The sequence below is a fragment of the Eleginops maclovinus genome, chromosome 23 (genome assembly GCF_036324505.1).
Source record: "Eleginops maclovinus isolate JMC-PN-2008 ecotype Puerto Natales chromosome 23, JC_Emac_rtc_rv5, whole genome shotgun sequence".
NCBI classification, from domain to species: Eukaryota; Metazoa; Chordata; class Actinopteri; order Perciformes; family Eleginopidae; genus Eleginops; species Eleginops maclovinus.
In genome coordinates, this window is record NC_086371.1 from 15,304,219 (window position 1) to 15,323,484 (window position 19,266).

Sequence of the window (19,266 nt, forward strand, 5' to 3'; positions counted from 1 at the left end):
TGCCTTTGTTCACTTGATTTGAAAAAGGTTCTGTGCCTGATTACAGTGACGACTGTCCCTTTCCTCTGGCAGTGTGTCATACCACTGATTACACTCAGCAGGTTCACGACATAGAGTTGTGTTTACGGAAATTTGTCATAAACAACATCATTTACTACCACTTTTGGCTGCTTTTTATATGGCAAAAAAGGATTATGCAGTGCCTGAACGGGCACAGGTTTACAAGGGGGCAGTCTAGGTGGGGTGAGCGGGAAAGGGGGCTTCTATGTAAACCCACAGGGCTGAGGAGGGCGGGGGATTATCAGCCCCAAAATTGCTTCCACATGTGCATAACCATGAGCCTTCTCTTAAAATGGAGTGAAGGAACTCCACTCACCAGAGGAGTCATCTACCAGTGGAGCCCGCTGGTTAAAGGCTGGCACCCTCGGGCGTAAGGGCGCCATGGAGTCCTTCACGGAAGGTTAGCAATGGAGTTTGTGTTTATTGACTCTGTGTTTTAATTTTCATTAAACATCCAATCACTAATTTCAGCCCTTTAACTGGCCCCAATACTTGTGCAATTATCCACACATGTTAAATTAGTAGCTACTGATTTAGCATGCAGTCCTGCAACAGTGTCAGACTCATTAATCAAAATTGATGACCAGAGTGTTTTCTTTTTATAATCCATGCATTACCCACAATGCAACTTCACCAAATCCAGCATCTACAGAGATCTGGTAAGCTCACCTCTTTCTCCACAAATTTCTTTCTAAAAATCTAACTTGTCTACATCCCTAATTAACTATGGTGCTGTGTTTGGATCATATACTGTAAATATAAAGGTTTGGATACTTCAATTTGTAGACATTCATGTAGTAGCCTCCAATGTATTCACTTTATACTTGAATAGTGAAATAATTTCGAGTTGTCTCGAAGCAAAAATGACTTTTGCGTACTCAGTGGAAATGACAGTTGTCGCTTGTAGCTAGCTTGCTGAGTTATTGTACACGGTACCATGCCATTACAGACTAATAAATCAACCCAAAAATATACTGACTTCAATCAAACAACAGCATAGTGGTTTAAAATGTGTAAAAAAACATTTATGTTATGTATGTAATATACTTGTATAGAATGATTTTGAGCAGAGCAACCACAACTGTTGCTGTTCCCTCCTCTTCCTCTACGTATCACATATGGAGACCATAGAGGGTGAGAACTCTTTAGGCCTTTTGACCTTTATCAGTGCGCCATCTAGGTTCTCATTATGTACATTTCTTTTGCCGTACTTCCCAGGGTGAATGCACTTGAGAACAGTGCAGGAATAAAGACTCTCCAGGTGACTATTTCCCTATGTTTTCACATTTGCAGTATTTCCTTAGATCCAGAAACAGAGTCAAAGCTGAGCTGACTTATTGATTTTGCCTTAAAACAATATCAATAAGTCTTTGTCATTATGGATCCTGAACCAGCAGTCAATTTTCATACCTTACCATACTTCAGGGTGAGGGACAAACCTATTACATAACAGCATGTGTACAATGGTGTGTAGTTAAAGTAGGCCCAGGATGCAAGCAGTATTTTACCAGACCTGATTCACACACACACTTCAAACAGACTCATTGCTTTCTAAGTCCCATTCCAGATTGTGCAACAAAAAGCAGCGGAGTATCATCCACCCATACATTAACCCTGACAGCTCCCATGCTGTGCAGACAGATCTTTTCATTTTTTTGTTCAAACCAAGGAGAGGACAAGGAAGAGGAGCCTCACAGATGCCTTTAGGTCCGGGAACACACTAGCCATACCAGTTTAATGGGAGCACTGGTTCCCGTGCTGCTGCTAGGGTCAGTGACATCAGTAAAATGGGTCATCCTGCTTAAGTAACTTCCATTGGTTTGGTTGAGTGGGTCAACAAATAGAAAAAAAACAACTCAAAGTGGGTGAAAGGTCACTTGAGATATTTTAAAGAGATACTTGTTGATCATCAATGATCGTTTGTATATCAATAACAGTGTTACCTTGAATTCTTGAAGAAAAACTGCATGCTTCCAAGGAATCAACAAACGGAGTAAAGTCTTGATAAAGTAAAAATGAAGGGGTTGGGGTTTAACCACACATACTGTGTTTGAATTACCATATAAAACGTTTAAGTCTCACACAGAAATGCAGCGCGATTTAAATAGTGAGGTTGTAACAAAATGTATCTGGGGAGCAGTGATGACTGACTAAATGAGACTTGATTTATTGAATAAGATTTGTATAAAAACTGCACGAGTTGAGTGAGAGTTTGAAAACTGATATTTAACATGGCCACCTTTATCTTCAATTCATCAAGACTTTGTTTTTTATTGCTTTTTTTTGTTTTTTTTTGTTAACCATAGAAGCAAAGAATGTGTTGTTGTCAAGAATTCCAAGTAACAGAGTCTTGTGGTGTTTCTTTAACTGGTGTCCAAAAAGGAGAACGTCTACGTCTGGGGTGGAACTGTTCGAAAGTGAAGCATGCATGTGCGTGAAAGAGAGAAAAAGTTAGCACAGTATATGTGTGCTTGTGCGTACATGTCTTTGTGATTAATAAGTCTCCAGTTTATGATATATCTCACTTGAAGGGACCGTGATGCCAACCCAAAGCAGAGAGGATAAATATTTGCCTTTGGTTGTCATTGGATTGAATAAATATTATTGAATGATTCAGATGTTGCATCACAATCAGACTGCACCAGTACACACAGACAATGCAGTGGATCTTTGAACTTATTGACTTAGAAAATAAGGCTTGTTGTTTTCAGTATATTCTATCTGTGATCAAATCTTATCATACCCATTGACTCCTCATCACCCATTGTAATATATCCCAGTCAATCCCACATATTGTATTTTGTCAGCTTATATGTCAGATTTATCCTTTGAAATATAAAAAATGGAAACTAACCAACAGACTATTATTAAAACATCTGTATTAATTTTCCCTTCTGTTGTACTGCTGCTCCTTGGCTCGTGTTTTTCTGAGATAGTATATCCGTACACTGGAGCTTGGATGGCCTTGGCCCAAAACTTTGTCATTAGCTCATAGTTTTCCTCTCATCGATTTACTCACTTGGCTTGTATGACATTGACGTGAGCATGTGGTTGACAGGAAAAAAACATTCGGCTATCTTGGAGATTTGCGTCAGTCAGGCAACCTGCAGCCATTCTGCTGCCGTATCTGGTGTCCTAATGCTAGCCACTGTGTTGCTGAAGAGTGCGGTTTTACTGTGAGCTGTATGATAGCATGTCCTGGTAATGAAGGCAATCATCAATTCCTGCCGAGGTTGGCAGGCACATGAGTTCAGACTTCAAGCTTTTATGTGTATTCACTGTGCTCACACACACACCTGTGTATCTGACAATGTGTCATTAATGTTTCACCATAATGTGAGTCAATCTGGAGGCTGAGCACACTGTCATTAATCAGGGGGTAGCAGCAGGGAAGGTAGGGTTTTTCCCGTAACCTACTTTCAAATGCAGAGATAGAAAGGCAGATGGATAACTGGAAAGAACGAAAGATGAATAGATGTGTTTGGTTGTGGCGGCAGGACACAAAGTCTAATTTGTTCCCTGATCCACATCCTTTTCGTCCGACTGCTCCTGTTCGTCTCCCCTCATTCTTGGAAAGCTCACAGGCGAGCCATACAGTGACGTGGCTGAGTCGATTTAAAGGTCTGCAGTTGTATAATTGCAGAGCTGTCTTTCAGGGCTGGCTGATTTTAGCCAGGTTGAGTTGATAGTGCTGATCTTAAGGTTGGCTGTCTCTAATCGGCATTACATCACAACCACGTGTGTGTGTGTGTGTGTGTGTGTGTGTGTGTGTGTGTGTGTGTGTGTGTGTGTGTGTGTGTGTGTGTGTGTGTGTGTGTGTGTGTGTGTGTGTAAAGTTAAATTGTTTGACGAAATAGAGGATAACTGGTTTGTTGCGTCATAGCCATGGAAAATAATTAGGAAATTGACAAAAGTTCCTATTGATGTCAAACACACTCTCTCTAACACACACACAGACACACACAGACACACACACACACACACACACACACACACACACACACACACACACACACACACACACACACACACACACACACACACACACACACACACACACACACACACACACACACACACACACACACACACTGCAGTCAGAGCCTTGACATATTGATAAGTGAGGGGCGGCCAGTAACAGAAACCTCCCTGGTTGTCCATGTGTGTACCAGCTGTGGGAACTAGTGACCACACATCTCTAACACACACACACACACACACACGCTCTGACCCAGGAAAAAGGGGTTTTCTCTGCTGAGATCACAGCTGGATCTGCCACAGGTCAGAAATATCTGAAAGGGGGAAAGAGACGGCAACCATTTAAAAGCCCTTTGATTCTCCACAAAGTCCAATCAGTAAATGAACTGCAGAAACAAAAGCCTGTGCTTCTGTACTGACTCAGCTCGTCTGTTATCCATTTTGCATGTCTTTGCGTAAGACCTATTCCTCATTTTCTCCCTCTATTTCCCTGCCATTATTCAGCAAACCACACCGCTCAAGACCGACAGTGTGCTCAAAAAAACAGAGTAAGAAAATACACAATGCTGAGTGGTGAATGTTAAGAGAAGCCAATGTGGTGTTGATTACCTTGTCAGCAATGAGGTTGCTGAGTTTACACAGCCACTGAAAGACTAGAAAGAAAAAGAAGAGAGAGAGAGGGAGAAGAGAGGGACAGTGGAGGAGAGAAGGGAGGCTGTTAACTGCCTTTCCATACAAGGAAAGGAAGGGGGAGAAAAGGGGAGGAGGGGGAGGAGAAAGCGAGAGGCAGCGAGAGAAAGAGAGGTAATATGAGGAGATACAATGAGAGAGAGGAGTGAGGAGGAGAGAAAGGGAAGAAAGACACAGGATAGAGGGATAAAGGTTGATAAGGCTGCACCAGAGAGCTGGTTACAGTGGAGAGAAAGAGTGGAGCTGTATCCTCTCTCAGGTCCCAACGGTGTGATTCTGCAGCTTCTCTCCCTGCCCCTGACTGACTGACCCAACACAGGTAGGACACACACAGAGACTCCATTCATTTGTCATGGCACTGCACGAGAGTCTGAGAGTGCACATGTAAGTGTGAATGCTTCTTTGGACATGTGAGACTTCAGTAAATGCATGGAGTTTAGCAGGAAATGTTCAGTAAAGGTGACATGAGGTGATGATTTTAACTTCTTGCGTGAGTGGTTTTGAAACATAATATTGCATATTTTTTCCTAAGTATTGTATAGGTATCATGAGGTGTACTATCATAGTCTGCAAAGTAACACGTACCTACCTCTGTCAATGATCTGTGTCAAATTAGATAATTTTCCTCTGACATGTAAGCACAAGTATAAATTAGCATCAAATGGAAATACCCAAGTAACCCTAACCTCAAAGAATTGTGAATGTATTTCCCACCACTGATTTCACAACATAGAGAATAATGTGCATGTATATAGTTGTGTGTTAAAATTGCAACCTTTGCATTGAAAGTCTTGTTTCTTCGTATCTCAACTCTTAACACGGATCTATTGCACTGATTTCACACTACTTCTCTTATATTGATAATGAAATGTATTTGCACATTTCCATCACCATTGCTTTACCCTAATTGATTAAATTTCACAATATACAGGGTTGTACATGCTCTGTTTATCCACTGCTGTCTAAACTGTCTTGACTCTCCTCCGCTTACACTTGAAAAGTCAAGTTTCTGACCTCCTGTCGTGATGAATGCCTGGCCGTGTGTCTGTATCTGATGCATGAAGGTGAAAACTAAACAGTAGTGTGTAAAAAGGTCCACTCAGAACATAGTGTTGCATTTATTCTCTCAGCAAACACCCATGCAACTGCTACCCCCCCACAACAGTTTTGAAAAGAATCTAAAGGAAAAACATCAAATTACCTCCTCACCATCCCCTAGTTAAAAATATAACTCCCGCTGCGTGCGCAAATCTGTGCTTTTGCGTGCATACCTGCATGCCTGTGTATATGAGCTGAGATGAATGTGTGTTTATCTCTGCATGAGTCTGCTCTAATTACACAGTGAAGGTGCCCATGGGGAGGCAGCCGCCACATTTGGCTCCGCGCCACATCCCCCTTGTTTTATTGTGTCTTGTGTCTGACAGAAAAACTGCTGCGTGTGTCTGTCTATGTTGACTGGTGAGAGCAGGTCTGTGTGGTTTGAGTGCATACGTAAACTTTTCGTGGACTGAAAATAAACGCGTGCCCTCTGTATGCATCAATAAACACCGTTCAGTCTATTACTATAACTGTATAATTATTTTCAGGAGCTGCAGCTCAGACATCGCTGGTAGCAGGCCTGTGTGTGTTGACTGATAAAGGTCAGTGTGGGAATTCAAAAAATGCCTCTTAAGTGTGTTTTAGTGTCAGTGGGACAAGTTCTAAGGGAAAATAGAAAATAATCAAAAGTGAATCAAAATCTTAGTGTAGAGTCTGGATCATTTTTGTTAAAGTAACAGCTATCACATATTAAACAAAAACAGAAATGTTCAGTGTGTGCATAAAATCTCATGCAGTGAATTTTTTGTTTAAAGCCCTTGCCTGGAATGTGTGCATACAAATTTTAACTTTGCAGCAGCCGGTGGCATGACTGCCCTTCTTTTCTATAATAAACTTATGGATGGAGCACACGGGACAGTAGCAGTTAACATCACGTACTGATGCGAAAAACTTCCATGTGGTGAACTTCCTTTAACCCAAGCACACACAGCTCAGTCACAAGTGTGAAAAATGCAATACTATCAGTCTTACAAAAACAGAATGAAAGAAAGGTGCTTTTTAAGAACACATTGCATCTGAGGCATCTCAACCTGGAGCTTTATCCGCCTCCTGCAGAGCAGCCTGTGTAATGATCAGATGACTGAGCAGTGAGATCAAAGCTAGGCTCTGTGTTCCTCTATACTCAAGGTATTTTCATAGCGGGTTGTTAAAACTGCTGTGGTTAATATACATTAATAGGAGACAGTAAATAATGATAAAACACAAAGTTACATCATAAGCTGCTGTCAGAAGAGTTAGAGTAGGAGTTTTGCAGCAGAGTAATACTATCTGACCTCTGTAAATAGACTTCAGGGACAATGTGCAGCTGGACACGAGTGTAACATGTATCAGTTGTGTGTGTGTGACCGGCCCAAATTTAACCGTCTGCATTCTGCAGCTGCTTGGAGGTTTAGTTATAGTATAGTAACCCATAGAAACGCCACTCAAGGCCACAGCCACAAAACGTCATTCGCCCAAACACAGAGAAATGTATCTGTCATCAAGTCATAACCGCTCATTTCAAAGCTCTAACATCTGCCATATAGAAAAAAGTGCACTCAGGGTGTAGATCACAGCCAGGTGTGTCTACATTGACCCTTGCTGTAATGTTTGATTGCCCCCTGTCTACACCGTAATCTCATCAGACTTTTATTCATTTGGACGTCTCACTCAATAGGCATTCTCTCCTGTAATCTGTGCAGCTGTCTGCCCCGGCTTAGCCCAACTCAGCGCAGGACTCTGCTATCCTCGGCCAATGTGAACTAGCTCTCCTCCTGCCAACATTAGAGGATGCACTCTTCTGTAGTCAGCGCTGAGTTCATTTGCTAACCAATACTCCCAAAAACATTATTTCTGTTTGCTTTTAGCCCTCTTTTAAATTAAGATTGCTTTAATGTCTGATGAAAGGAATAAAACCACCATTGTCTTAACGTAGCAAGCAAATACAGAGAGGAATATTTCCGTATCCCGAAGAAAACAAGAGTTTGAATTCATTCAGTAGTTGATCACTCGCAGCCTGCCCAGGTTAGGAGTCAGCAGTCAATGGCGATATAAAATAGTCTATAAAATATGGTTGCATTTTCACCCCAACAACAAGAACTCTTGAGCATAGAGTCATAAATGAACCCTGAAAAAATTGGACTGATTTACAATGGACTGACATACACACACGCACAATCTCCACAGGCTTACCTCTGACCGAGCTAATAAATAGGAAAAACAGAGATATAACACTTTGCAGTTTGTTTTTGCCCAAAGTAATTAAAAAGTACATTGGTATGAAGTCCTCAGAGCTGCAAATTGAACAAACACACCACTCACACAAATGACGTCTCTATTCTTCTGAATGTTTTTATGGAAACAATAAAACTGAATCAACCGGGTGCCAAATTGCTTTGGTGGTTACCATTATTGTTTTACAGCTTTAAAAGCACAAGTCTGGAGTAAATTAAGATGGGGGATTGGTTACAGGTCTCAAAGACAATGGAATAGTTTGTTTGTAATTTTTTGCTCCATTATAAAGGCTGTGGAGCAGATATAGATTCAAGCAAAAACCCTACTTTTATTGCACATGCCCTGCTCCCCTCTCTGCCTCTCTTAATAGAGTGCGTCTGACTCAGCAGTCGGCGGTCAGTGGATGATCAGTCGGTGAGGTCAGTAGAGCAGCAGAGCAGACTGGATTTTCATCTATCCTCTGAGATGTCATCCGTGTTGTTTTATTTTAGGACGGCTTCTGTAGCACACATTACCATGAGTAACATCGAGGAGTGTTAACCACACAGACTTGGCAAAGCCCAAGGGGATTGGGGAATTATTATTTTTTTTAAATCAAAGCCTGCATGGTCAACGAGTTCAGTCAGCTTTGTTCTGAGATAAAATGGTTGTGTTGAGATATGAGGGGAGGGACACGGAATTTCCCTATTTTTTACAGAGTTCTTTTTGGGTTTGGTTTCCTAAATGTCAAGATCCTTTCATTTGCTTGCTGATGGAGAAAGATTGTATGCCAATGTTAGGGTGCTGCTAAAAATAAAAAGTAAAAGGTGCCTGAAAATGTTTAAACGACAGCTTAGTAATCCAGGTGAAAGAAAAAGACTGAATCCGATTGGTATCGGACATAAAAACTAGAATGTTTAATGTTAATCATGAAAACTATTTCACAACCATTCATCTCCATTTCTTTTAGATGATGTCATCAGAGCACCTGAGCTGCGGTTGGCTGCAGCAGCTCCTCATTGTACTTCTGAAGCTTTGCCTCACTTTTGCTGGGCCTTTGCGACCAGTCAATGGGACCGAATGTACAGCCAGGGGCCCTGCTTCCTACATCCTGGTCTTTACAGGTCACTGGACCCCACAAGCCTTCCCCAAGCAGTATCCTCTGTTCCGGCCCCCTGCGCAGTGGTCCAAACTCATAGGTGAGGAAGACAAAGTTTTTGGTTTTTATAAAATCAAACATTTCTTACGCAAAGCTTTACCTCAAAAATCTGCTAATTCATTGAATGTTGATCAAATTTAAATTTGAAACAGAAGTAAGGAGTCAAAGGTTGTTTTTTGATCCCCTTTCGTCAAAACTTACCCATGCCTGGTTATGTGTTAAAGAAACGACTAACCATTCATCCCATTGTGGTGGCCATCACTGTGATAGTGACCACAGTTAAAAAAAAAAGAAAAAGATATTAGGCAAGAAGAAGTAAGAAAGATGGTCTAAATGCTTCCAGGTGGGGTTTTCTCTAATGTCTATCCAGACATTTCCTTTTTTATTCAACCCTACACTCATCCCAAAAGTTCTGCTTGTCTACCATGGTGTTGGCAGTAAACACCGGAGTAGTGGTTTAGAGGCTGGTGATGATAGCTTGGGTGTGGTGGGGTCACATTGAAGGAGCAATTCAGGCCTTTCTATTATGCTTTTTTTCCCTCAAATCAAGGAGCATGGGATGGATGACAGATGTTTTTGTGTGTGTGTGTGTGTGTGTGTGTGTGTGTGTGTGTGTGTTTGTGTGTGTGTATTGTATGTTGTGCATCACTGTCTGTGGCATCAGTGGCTTTGTCTGGTTTCCAGCTCTCCCTCTGGTGCCCTGGCGGCCTGGCACAGGATGATGGGCCACTTACTCCATACAGAGAGAGGCACCGAAGATCCACACACCCATTGTGACTTTTAATGTCCCGGTGGGGCTGGAGAGGGGCAAGGAATGGGCTTTGTCACGAGCAAAGCAAAACAGAAGGGCTTCAATGGGCCGACAGGGTGCTGGTATTGGCCCAAAAATGGTGGGAAATTGAGTTTGTCACAGCACAAAGAAAAGCGGAACCTGTTGAAGGGTTTGATAGTTTTGTGTTGCTTTACTGTGGAGACCTGGGGGCGAGGGACCGAGGACACTGCCAGAGAAGAGCGGGAATGGAGTTTGTCATGGTCACAGAAAAAACACGAGCAATTAAGGCAGGTCTGGAAGTGGGCTTTAATGTCTTGGTGGGGCTTAAACGTGACGTGCTCTCAAGTTTCAAGGTCTTGACGCTTGTGGGAAATTTGTCAGGATGGAAATGCAATTAAGTGCGTAAGTAGAGGCAGTTTGGGAAGAAACAAGATAGTGTGTGAAGTGTGTTGGGCAGGTTGTGTGAGTGGCTGAGTGCAGTGTGTGTGTATGTGGGTTAACACATGTGTCAAGAGTGTTTAAGTATAAATAAAGGTTGTGCATGTGGGGCTGTACGCAGCTCTGTAAAGTGAGGTAAGGCAGAACCATCAGTGCATTTGTCAGCGTGTTTCTGGCTAACCTTACCCTGCCCTTACAACCACCGGACCGGGCCAGTTGCTCTGTGGGTTTCAATAATAAGGAGTTCGAAGATCTGCGGTGTAAACAGTTTAACCTAAATCAGTCCCTTGATTCTCAACAGATTTTTTAGATAACCAGACCTAAACATGAGAATGTGAAGCAAATGGTTCTGTTGGCCCGAAGGGAATGAAAAGTATCAATAAGCGTTTTCATAATGATTAAAAACACTGAGATCCTGCCCCGTCTCCTGGTTACTCCAGCCTGTGTCGTGGTTTATCAGTGATAGATGGAGAAAAAATGTAACTATAACCATACAATAATGAAGAAAGACATGCATGTGGGCAATTCCGTCAGTTACATTGCAGGATGTAGGAGGCAGCCGTAGAAATAGATACAGGCTCCATGGTGGAAATGATCTCACTGTCTGGCTAAGGCTCTGTGGTACTTCATTGACATTGATATGCATTCCAGTAAACAAGCATCTTATTCTTGTCTTCGCCTCACTCTTGTGTTTCTTTTCTCCCTTTAGCGGTCAGCCATAATCGCCATTTTCGGCTGTGGGAGGAGGGTGCTCCAGCCAGTGCAGGGGTGCAGAACTTTGCTGAAATCGGGGTGACGGTTGAACTGATGAAGGCGGCAAAGGAGGCCAGAAAGAGGCGTGCGGTCGGCACCATGTACCGAACTGCCGGCATCCCTAACGGCATTGGGCACAGCTCCACCGAGTTGCTCATTCAGCCTCGAAACTCACTGGTAGGCACAAATAAATCGTAAAATTAAAAGCTCATTCTCAAATGACACACATGCTCAGACACAGTATGTCACACACACTTTGACGAAATCTATTAAATCATCCGGTGACCCGGGCCTCCTCATAACGTCATCCAAACATAAGTCTCCAACCAAACACTTCACCACTTCTTTCCACTATCCAATCAGACTATCTTTAGCCCAAGTGCTGAAGCCCTGCAGCCACAAACTCCCACAGCCATCCTGCGCAGTCTGCCCTCCGTCTGGTGCCTGTCCCACTGAACTCTGGGAGCTCAGGATCAAGAACAGTTTAAGGGGTGGATTGGCAATGTGGGGAACAAGTTTATCCACTTTCTTTCAAGAGTTGGATGATAAAACTTGTAGGCTCCTCTGTAGGGTATATATGAAGTTATAACCAGCAGTCACTTGAAAAAAGACTGGAAACAGGGTAACAAGCTATCATAGATTACAGAAAATGCTCACTAGCACATCTATTAATGTTTTAGAACTTCTTTTCTTAAAGAATAAATGTATAAAATTACATTGTGCAATGTTACGTGGGTTTATGTGCTGGACTATTTCTTGGCCTCATTTAAAGTTTATTAAGGTGGACTGTTAACTCAATGTCAACTTTGCTCATCGTTGGACTTCAGGGTACCACTGCCACTGCAAAGTCAGTGTGTTTTGGAGGTCTTGATCTTAGGGTTTAAACAACGGCAGATTTGCAAGTAAAAATGAGGTATGGCACTGTGTAAAAATCAGTAATATTATCCAGGCAGTCAAACTTGAAATTAATTATCCTTCATGTGTAAAGCATATGTACCTGATAAACGAGGAGAAGGGCGGACATTCACTGGAGTTTTTAGGAAAGTCTGGTGACCTACATGTGTTTATTGGTTATTCCACTCCTTGAACACAGGGGCCCTTAAAAATAAACAACCCTGTGCTACCTTTGCTAACTTGTCAAAAGTAGCTTGCCATCTAAATGATGTCTGTGGCTGCTAAGAGGAGCTAACAGAGCGGCAAAAATAAGTTGTGTTTGTTTTGAACCTTACGGGTTGAATGATGTTGACAGCTTCATCGACTGTTCTGCTTTTCTGTCCTTATGTTTCTCTCTCTTGCACACTTATGTATAAATCCCATCATTATCCTATTCCCCACTAACTAAAACATTCATACGCAATGCCTCCAAAATCCCAAACACGTATGATTTCTATCTCCATATTCATGAGCCTCCTGTTATTCCTGTTATATGTGTAATTCAAAACAGACAAACAGAAAGACAGCAAATAAGTAACTTTCAGGATCAAATTAGCATTATTATGAAAGTATTTTGTATCAGTGGCACCACATAAAATGGGACAACATTGAATGAGCATTATGGTATTTGTGCATCTGGACTCGTGGGTTTCCTAGGTCGACTCGTTCTCTCCGTCGTTCCGCTGAAGATTTGGTGTGATGGAGAAAGAGGGAGGGTTCATGGGAGCTTTGAGTATCTGTGTTCTGGGGATACAGTTGGCCTATATTGCAAACCACCATGGACTGAACAGGACAGTGACAGGGGATACAACTGAATAGACATCCGTATTGAGTGACCAAATGGATATAGCAGGGTGGGAAATACGTTGTTTGAAAGGAGCATGACAAAGGATAAGAAGAGGGAGGGATCTCAGCAGAGCAGAGGAGGGAAGGAGGGAAATCAGGGAAGGATTGTGAAAAGCAACAGAGCTGCTTCTGATTTGGTTTCTCTGTTTCTTGCCATGCGTCACAGGCCAGAAACACAACCCATGTGTAAAGCTGACCCTACCTGCTTCTGTCCCGAGTGGTCCTATCTGCGTGTTGAACTGGTTTTATGTCTCTCCATTCAAAGCTTTCCCAGCCAACCCGACCAACCCTAAGCCTTAACTGATCGGCCCAAGTCTTCAAATATTGGTCCACATTGGCCTTCAAATTAACTCCTTTCTGGGAGTCTGCCACCTCAGTGTATGCTGACCCCAGGCCACTTCCTGTATGAGGTCACCAGCTCTCAGGAAACATCCATCACACAGGAGACAGAGTGCTACTCTGCACAGGAAACTGAGTGGGAGCATTCATGCGCACACATGCAGTCCCCAGTGCCTGTATTACAAAGCTTATAAATCAGGATGAACTGAGTGTGTGTTAAACAAATTTCTTTCCTTATTAGTTTACCTATTCCATGCACAACTCTCCTTGTGATATTAAGTATTTTACTACAATGTTGTTTAAGTGTAATTTACCGTTACAATTTCACAAAGCAAATAAAGACCAGAGATCCACATCGAAACAAAAAAAGATGTACTCTAGCACAAGAGTCCCCTTGAGTATAAGGCTTACATACTCACTATCTCAATTCTAATGTTTACCATGTTTAACTTACTGATACAAAAGATTATAAGTTAGCAACCAGGCTCCTCAATTTGTTTTAGTCATGGTTGAGGTTTTTGAGCAAATGATTAATAAATAACTGATTTTGTGCAGACATTTTGGTTTATATGGTTACATAATTTGTTACATTTTTTTCTAATCTTGCTGTTTTGTTGCTCTTTTTACAGTCTGGCTACCTGTAAAAGTAATGTTAACAGTAATGTTTGATCTAACTTCATTCTCGCCATTTTCCGACAGTTATCCCTGATGGTGAAGATCATCCCCAGCCCTGACTGGTTTGTCGGTGTGGACAGCCTTAACCTATGCGAAGGCAGCCAGTGGAAACATGAAGTGACTGTTGACCTCCAGCCTTATGATGCAGGGACCGACAGTGGATTTACTTTCTCTTCTCCAAACTTTCCCACCAGCCCCCAAGAAAATATCACAAAGGTGAGGTATTGCAGTTCTCAAAACTATAAAAAGCATCATTGGTTCATACATGAACTCATTAATTTAGTCATTCATTCCACAGTGAGGCAAGGTGGACAGTCCTCTTCTTAAATTAGCAGCATGGGAATGGGACGTCATTCTTAGCTGTCTGCACTTAAGTAATTGCTAGGCGGCCTTCATTCCTGACCTGAAGGGATTTGGGTAAATAGGGCCTCTTTTACATAATAGACCATGTATCCTTTCCTAGCATACATGTGTTTTAAAGTGGGCAATTGTGCATTTGAACTTGAGCCAGCTCTCCTGATGAATTATGCCTGACTGTTCTTTCCTGACTTTTTTTAGATCACATCTGAGTTGCCCAACCATCCAGCCAACTCCTTTTATTATCCACGTTTAAAGGACCTTCCACCTATAGCCAGCATAAGGATCATGCGCCAGAGCAGATCATCTGACCGTCAAACCCCAATGTCCAATCATATTCTGCCAAACTCTATCATTCCCCAGCGCTTCTCGGGTAAGACCACAGGACTCCCAACATCAGTATTACTCAAAACTATTACCTGGAATTTAATCATGATGATTTTAAATGTACTTATCCATTATTGATGCAGGGGGACCTTCATTTATGATTACCCTATTGAATATTGTTTGTTTTTACTAATTGTGACCTGGAATGTTTATGTCATTCCTGCATGAAAGTTATAGTATGGTCCAACTTTTTCAGGTTCTGCATTTTCTACAGATGCTACAATAACAAACATATTTGTACTTCTTAACACTTTGCCCTCCTCTCTTTACTCATTAACCCATTTTCTCACATCTCATTCATTTGATTCAGCTACACCATTGGACTGTGAAGTGTCTCTCTGGTCATCATGGGGCTTGTGTCTCGGTTCCTGCTCCAGAGGTGGTATCCGCCACCGCACACGTTACATCCTCTTGCGGCCGGCCAATGCTGGCGTCCCCTGCCCTGAGCTGGAGGAACAGACTGAATGTGTATCACAGAGCTGTATGAGACTCCAGTAACACACAAGCATGGATAATGCCAGTACTCAACACTGGGACTCTCACATTATGACTGCTGGACTGAAAAATATTGCTGCAATCTTGAGCATTTCCTTGTTAATGCAAAGATGTTTGTCACAGTTAAATTGTGGAAGTGAAAGACTTGCTGCTCATTAGTATTAGAGCTCCTCTGGGTGTGTTTTAATGGCAATAAAAGGAAATTGAAGTCTGAGTGTAGTAGAGCCTTGGAAGGTTATGTTTGAGATAACACTTCAAATGTGATCAGATAAAAAGTTACTTCCATAAATAGTTGTGATTCAAATTGAACATTTTAGAGCCCCAAATGTCCCCCCTCAAAGACCTGTTTGAGACTTATTGTGGTTTGTCCTTAACAATTTTGCATTTAATCTGTACACTGATACTGGCACACCAGAGTCACACTCTTACATGTATGCACACAAAGGTCTTTGCACATACTGCATACTTTAGAGGCACGGAGGCATACGTTATGTTAGAGAACCTACACATGCTTGGTGCATGCAGCTCTTTCAAAATAACCTCACACCCAGGTTTTTAAATATCACCCTTTAGAAGAAACTCATTATGGCTGACTTGAAGCTTTGAGCTAGTCCAAAGAAGCTGGCGTATTTTTTATTGTTTTATGATGCTTTTTTAAGAAAAGTTTTTATAGAAAGAAAAATATTTGTATTATCATCTCTTTTGATATTTTAATGTTGAGATTTTGTATATACTGTATGATGTATCTCTACTTGTATAATTGGTGAATAAATATGGAAGTGTGTTTTTCACATAAACAATTCCATGTTACCTGTATGGCAGTTGGAAAATGTTATTATGTAAAAGCAAGTGTCTTTATTTAATACTCTCATGAGACCAAAACACATTCCTAATTTGAAATACTAGTAATAAAAGACAAAGTCAATGTATTTGTGTATGCCAGAGAATAATTAGACTTGAATTGACACTTCTTTATTTGTGTCCAAAGAACTCAAAGCTTAAATGTAAAAATACACAGCAATAAATATCATGGTGGGAAAAGGTCGCAGTTCTACATATTTATAGATGAAAATTAGTTGTACTCCTAAATATCTCTCATACTTAATGTTGTCAACTCAGTGCTTCGGGGCCCCAGCCTAAGATCTGTAAAGTATTTGGATATTTAATAAAGGAGTGTAGGTTAAACTTTTTCTTTATGGATAGGAATTATGAGTTCACGCTGGCAAAACATCCCTAGAAATACTCCCAACTGCATTGCATTGATGTTTGTTGGACTGTAGCACCTCCTAGGGGTCATAAACGACAATGACTACTACTTAAACTTAATTATTAAATAATAAACAGACAATCTGCTTTGTTTAGCAGTGTAAAATATCTTAACCCAAGAATTCAAAATGCTCCACAGCTAAGATCACTTTTAATTATAAGGAAATACAAAGTATGTGGAAAGAAATGATATCAGGCAGATTTTTGTTAAATATCAATATTGATATAGGCCTTTAAAACTCGAAGGTGCCTTGTTATTGTAATATAAATGATTAAACTATATTCAGCCTACAGTATTTTAAAAAATGTACAATTTCATTATACATTGTCAAGTCAAACATAACTACACTTTGACATACATCTTTAAAAGATGGCAATTCTTTAATTGTGTATTCATGATAAATAATTTGTACTAATGAAATGCTAAATGTGCGGTCAAGTCAATATTTGCATTCAAAATGTTATAGAAGAAAGGCTCAATATTAGTGGGATTCAAATGACTGTGATTGCATTCATCCTTGTATGGACGCGATATTTCAAATGCTGTTGCAAGAAAGTAATCCAAAAGTGTTCAGATTAGTTTACCTTGTATATGTAGCCTAATCCAATGTATCACCATACTGATAAGAAACATTGACATGTAATTCGTGAATTCTAAGTGACCCAAACCAGATGACATATTTGAAATCCGGGGAGCAGTGGTGTAAAGTAATTTAGTAGATTTACTCCAGTGCCCTCCTTAACCCTTAGATGCATAAGTGGGGTCAAAAGTGACCCCAGCAGTTTTTTTTTTGTTGCAATTTCTTCATTATTTTAAATGTTTATCGTTTAATCTTCCATGTATTCCTCAAATAGGTTGTCTTTGACATGAGGTAATTTGAATTTGTATCTAATTGCTATATTTTTTAAGTAATTTCATTTTTTGTATCAGTACCACACAAAATGCTTGGGGTCAAAAAATGACCCCAAGCATTTTCTATTGAATTTCAAATGTTAACCCTAGGAACCTTTAATTTTGTCAACTATGACTGACATCTCAGATGAACAGGACCCAATAGAGGACCCCGACTATTGTCCACCTGGACCCGACTGGAAACAGACCACTTGGCAGCCTTCAGCTACGTATGGGACCTGTTCCTGGTCAACTGCAGACAGAGATTCATCCCCAGTGATTGTATCACAGTGGACGAACAACTCATGCCATTCAGAGGGAGGACCAAGTTGATGTAATACATGAAGAGCAAGCCCGCAAAGTACGGCATAAAGATCTTCTGGGTTTGTGATGCAAAAACCCCCTACGCAGTTGATGAGATTGTGTACACTGGGAGACAACCAGGGGAAGGAGTCAATAAGAATCTGGGTTTTAAAATTGTCAGTCAGTTGTGCAGTGGATTCAGACCAACAGGTTGCAACATCACCACAGACAACTTTTTCACCAGTGTGCCTCTTGTAGCATCTCCTGGAGAAGGGTCTGACTTTTGTGGGAACATTGCGAAAAAACAAGCCAGACATCCCTCCTGTGATGAAGGCTTCCAAGACCAGGGAGCTCTTCAGCACTGAACATGGGTTCAATGGCAGTATGACCATGGTCAGCTATGTTGGAAAAAAGGACTATGCTGTTCTGCTCCTCACCACAATGCACCATAGCAAAACGGTGGATGAAAACACCCGGAAGAAAAAAACAGAAGTGATCTACTTCTACAACCAGACGAAAGGAGGTGTAGATATTGTGGACCAGATGTAAACCTGTAAACGCCAAACGCAGAGGTGGCCCACGCTGCTGTGGTAAAACGTGATTGATATTGCCACCCTGAATGCCTACTCCTTTTTCAAGGCTCAGCACCCTGAATTCTATGCCTACCAACCTACATCACTGCAGCAATGGAAAGATGTGGGATGACAAAAGCTGTAATCCAGCCAGAGCAGGGACAACAGAAGAGGAAGAGGTGTAAGATGTGCCCAAGTAACCAAGACCGCAAAGCCAGCAATAGTTGTTGGAAATGCAGTGCGTGCAGTGCGTGCAGTGCTCACAGCCAGAAAAGGGTACTTTGTAACTTTGTACTTTGTGGCTGTTCTACGTGGAATTACACCCCGGCCGAGATCCCCCTCCGAGCAAGTTCTCGCTCGTGCGGGGCCCCATGAAATGCGGCTGCCCGCTTCGCCCATGCCCAAAACCACTACTGTTGCTCACAGTGAGAATAGAGAAGAAAGCGTGTGTTTATATGGGTGTGGATGTGCGACAGAGGGACAGACAAACACTGAAAGTTAATGTTTTGATGGCTGTATTGATAGCAAGTTTTTGTTCAAATGAAAGATGATAAGAAATTAACATGTAAAATATAAAATCATTCTCGAGTTGGGATCATTTTTGGATGTTTACCTTTTTTACCTTTCTCAAAGCTGTTTTCTGATAAAAAATGTTAATAAAAGTGATAAATGAACATGTTAAACATGAAATGATTATTTTGCTGACCAAAATATAATAAAAATAATAATCCTTAACCAAAATGGTTTACAGCATAAAACGCATTCATTCTAATTGGGGTCATTTTTGACCCCACTCATGGAAGACTGTAGGTATTGGTAGGTCATGCATTTAAGGGTTAAGTAAGATTTTAAGGTACTTGCACTTTACTCGAGTATTTCAATTTTTTGCTACTTTGTATTTCTACTCCACTACAATACAGAGCTAAATTGTACTCTTTTTTTCTCCACTACATTTATTTAACACCTTTATTTACTTTGCAGATTGGGATTAATGATGTAAAATATAATCAACACTTAAATCAGACTTTAGTTACACCTGGAGTAAATTCACAAGCTACCC

The 19,266-nt window shown here is 41.2% G+C and overlaps 1 protein-coding gene across 3 annotated transcripts; it reads left to right on the forward strand.

Annotated features, from left to right (window-relative positions):
* The first annotated feature begins 4,877 nt into the window (after positions 1-4,877).
* Positions 4,878-15,983, forward strand: spon2a (spondin 2a, extracellular matrix protein). 3 transcript variants are annotated; one of them, XM_063877233.1, is made up of 7 exons: positions 4,878-5,047; positions 6,315-6,368; positions 8,990-9,218; positions 11,098-11,318; positions 13,959-14,150; positions 14,493-14,664; positions 14,989-15,983. In XM_063877233.1, exons 3-7 carry the CDS (start codon positions 8,990-8,992, stop codon positions 15,174-15,176), a joined length of 1,002 nt encoding a protein of 333 aa, XP_063733303.1. In that variant the 5' UTR covers positions 4,878-5,047; positions 6,315-6,368; the 3' UTR covers positions 15,177-15,983. The 3 variants fall into 3 exon arrangements, with proteins under 3 accessions (XP_063733303.1, XP_063733304.1, XP_063733305.1); XM_063877234.1 differs by lacking the exon at positions 6,315-6,368 and having other exon boundaries at positions 4,884-5,047; XM_063877235.1 differs by lacking the exons at positions 4,878-5,047; positions 6,315-6,368 and adding an exon at positions 8,822-8,884.
* The last annotated feature ends 3,283 nt before the right edge of the window (positions 15,984-19,266 follow it).

Bases quoted from the DNA above. Each gene is read 5' to 3' on its own strand.
- spon2a (XM_063877233.1), top strand. From the start codon at position 8,990: ATGATGTCATCAGAGCACCTGAGCTGCGGTTGGCTGCAGCAGCTCCTC. The intron at 9,219-11,097 runs GTGAGGAAGACA...TTCTCCCTTTAG, and splicing joins GCAGTGGTCCAAACTCATAG to CGGTCAGCCATAATCGCCAT. The intron at 14,151-14,492 runs GTGAGGTATTGC...GACTTTTTTTAG, and splicing joins CCCAAGAAAATATCACAAAG to ATCACATCTGAGTTGCCCAA.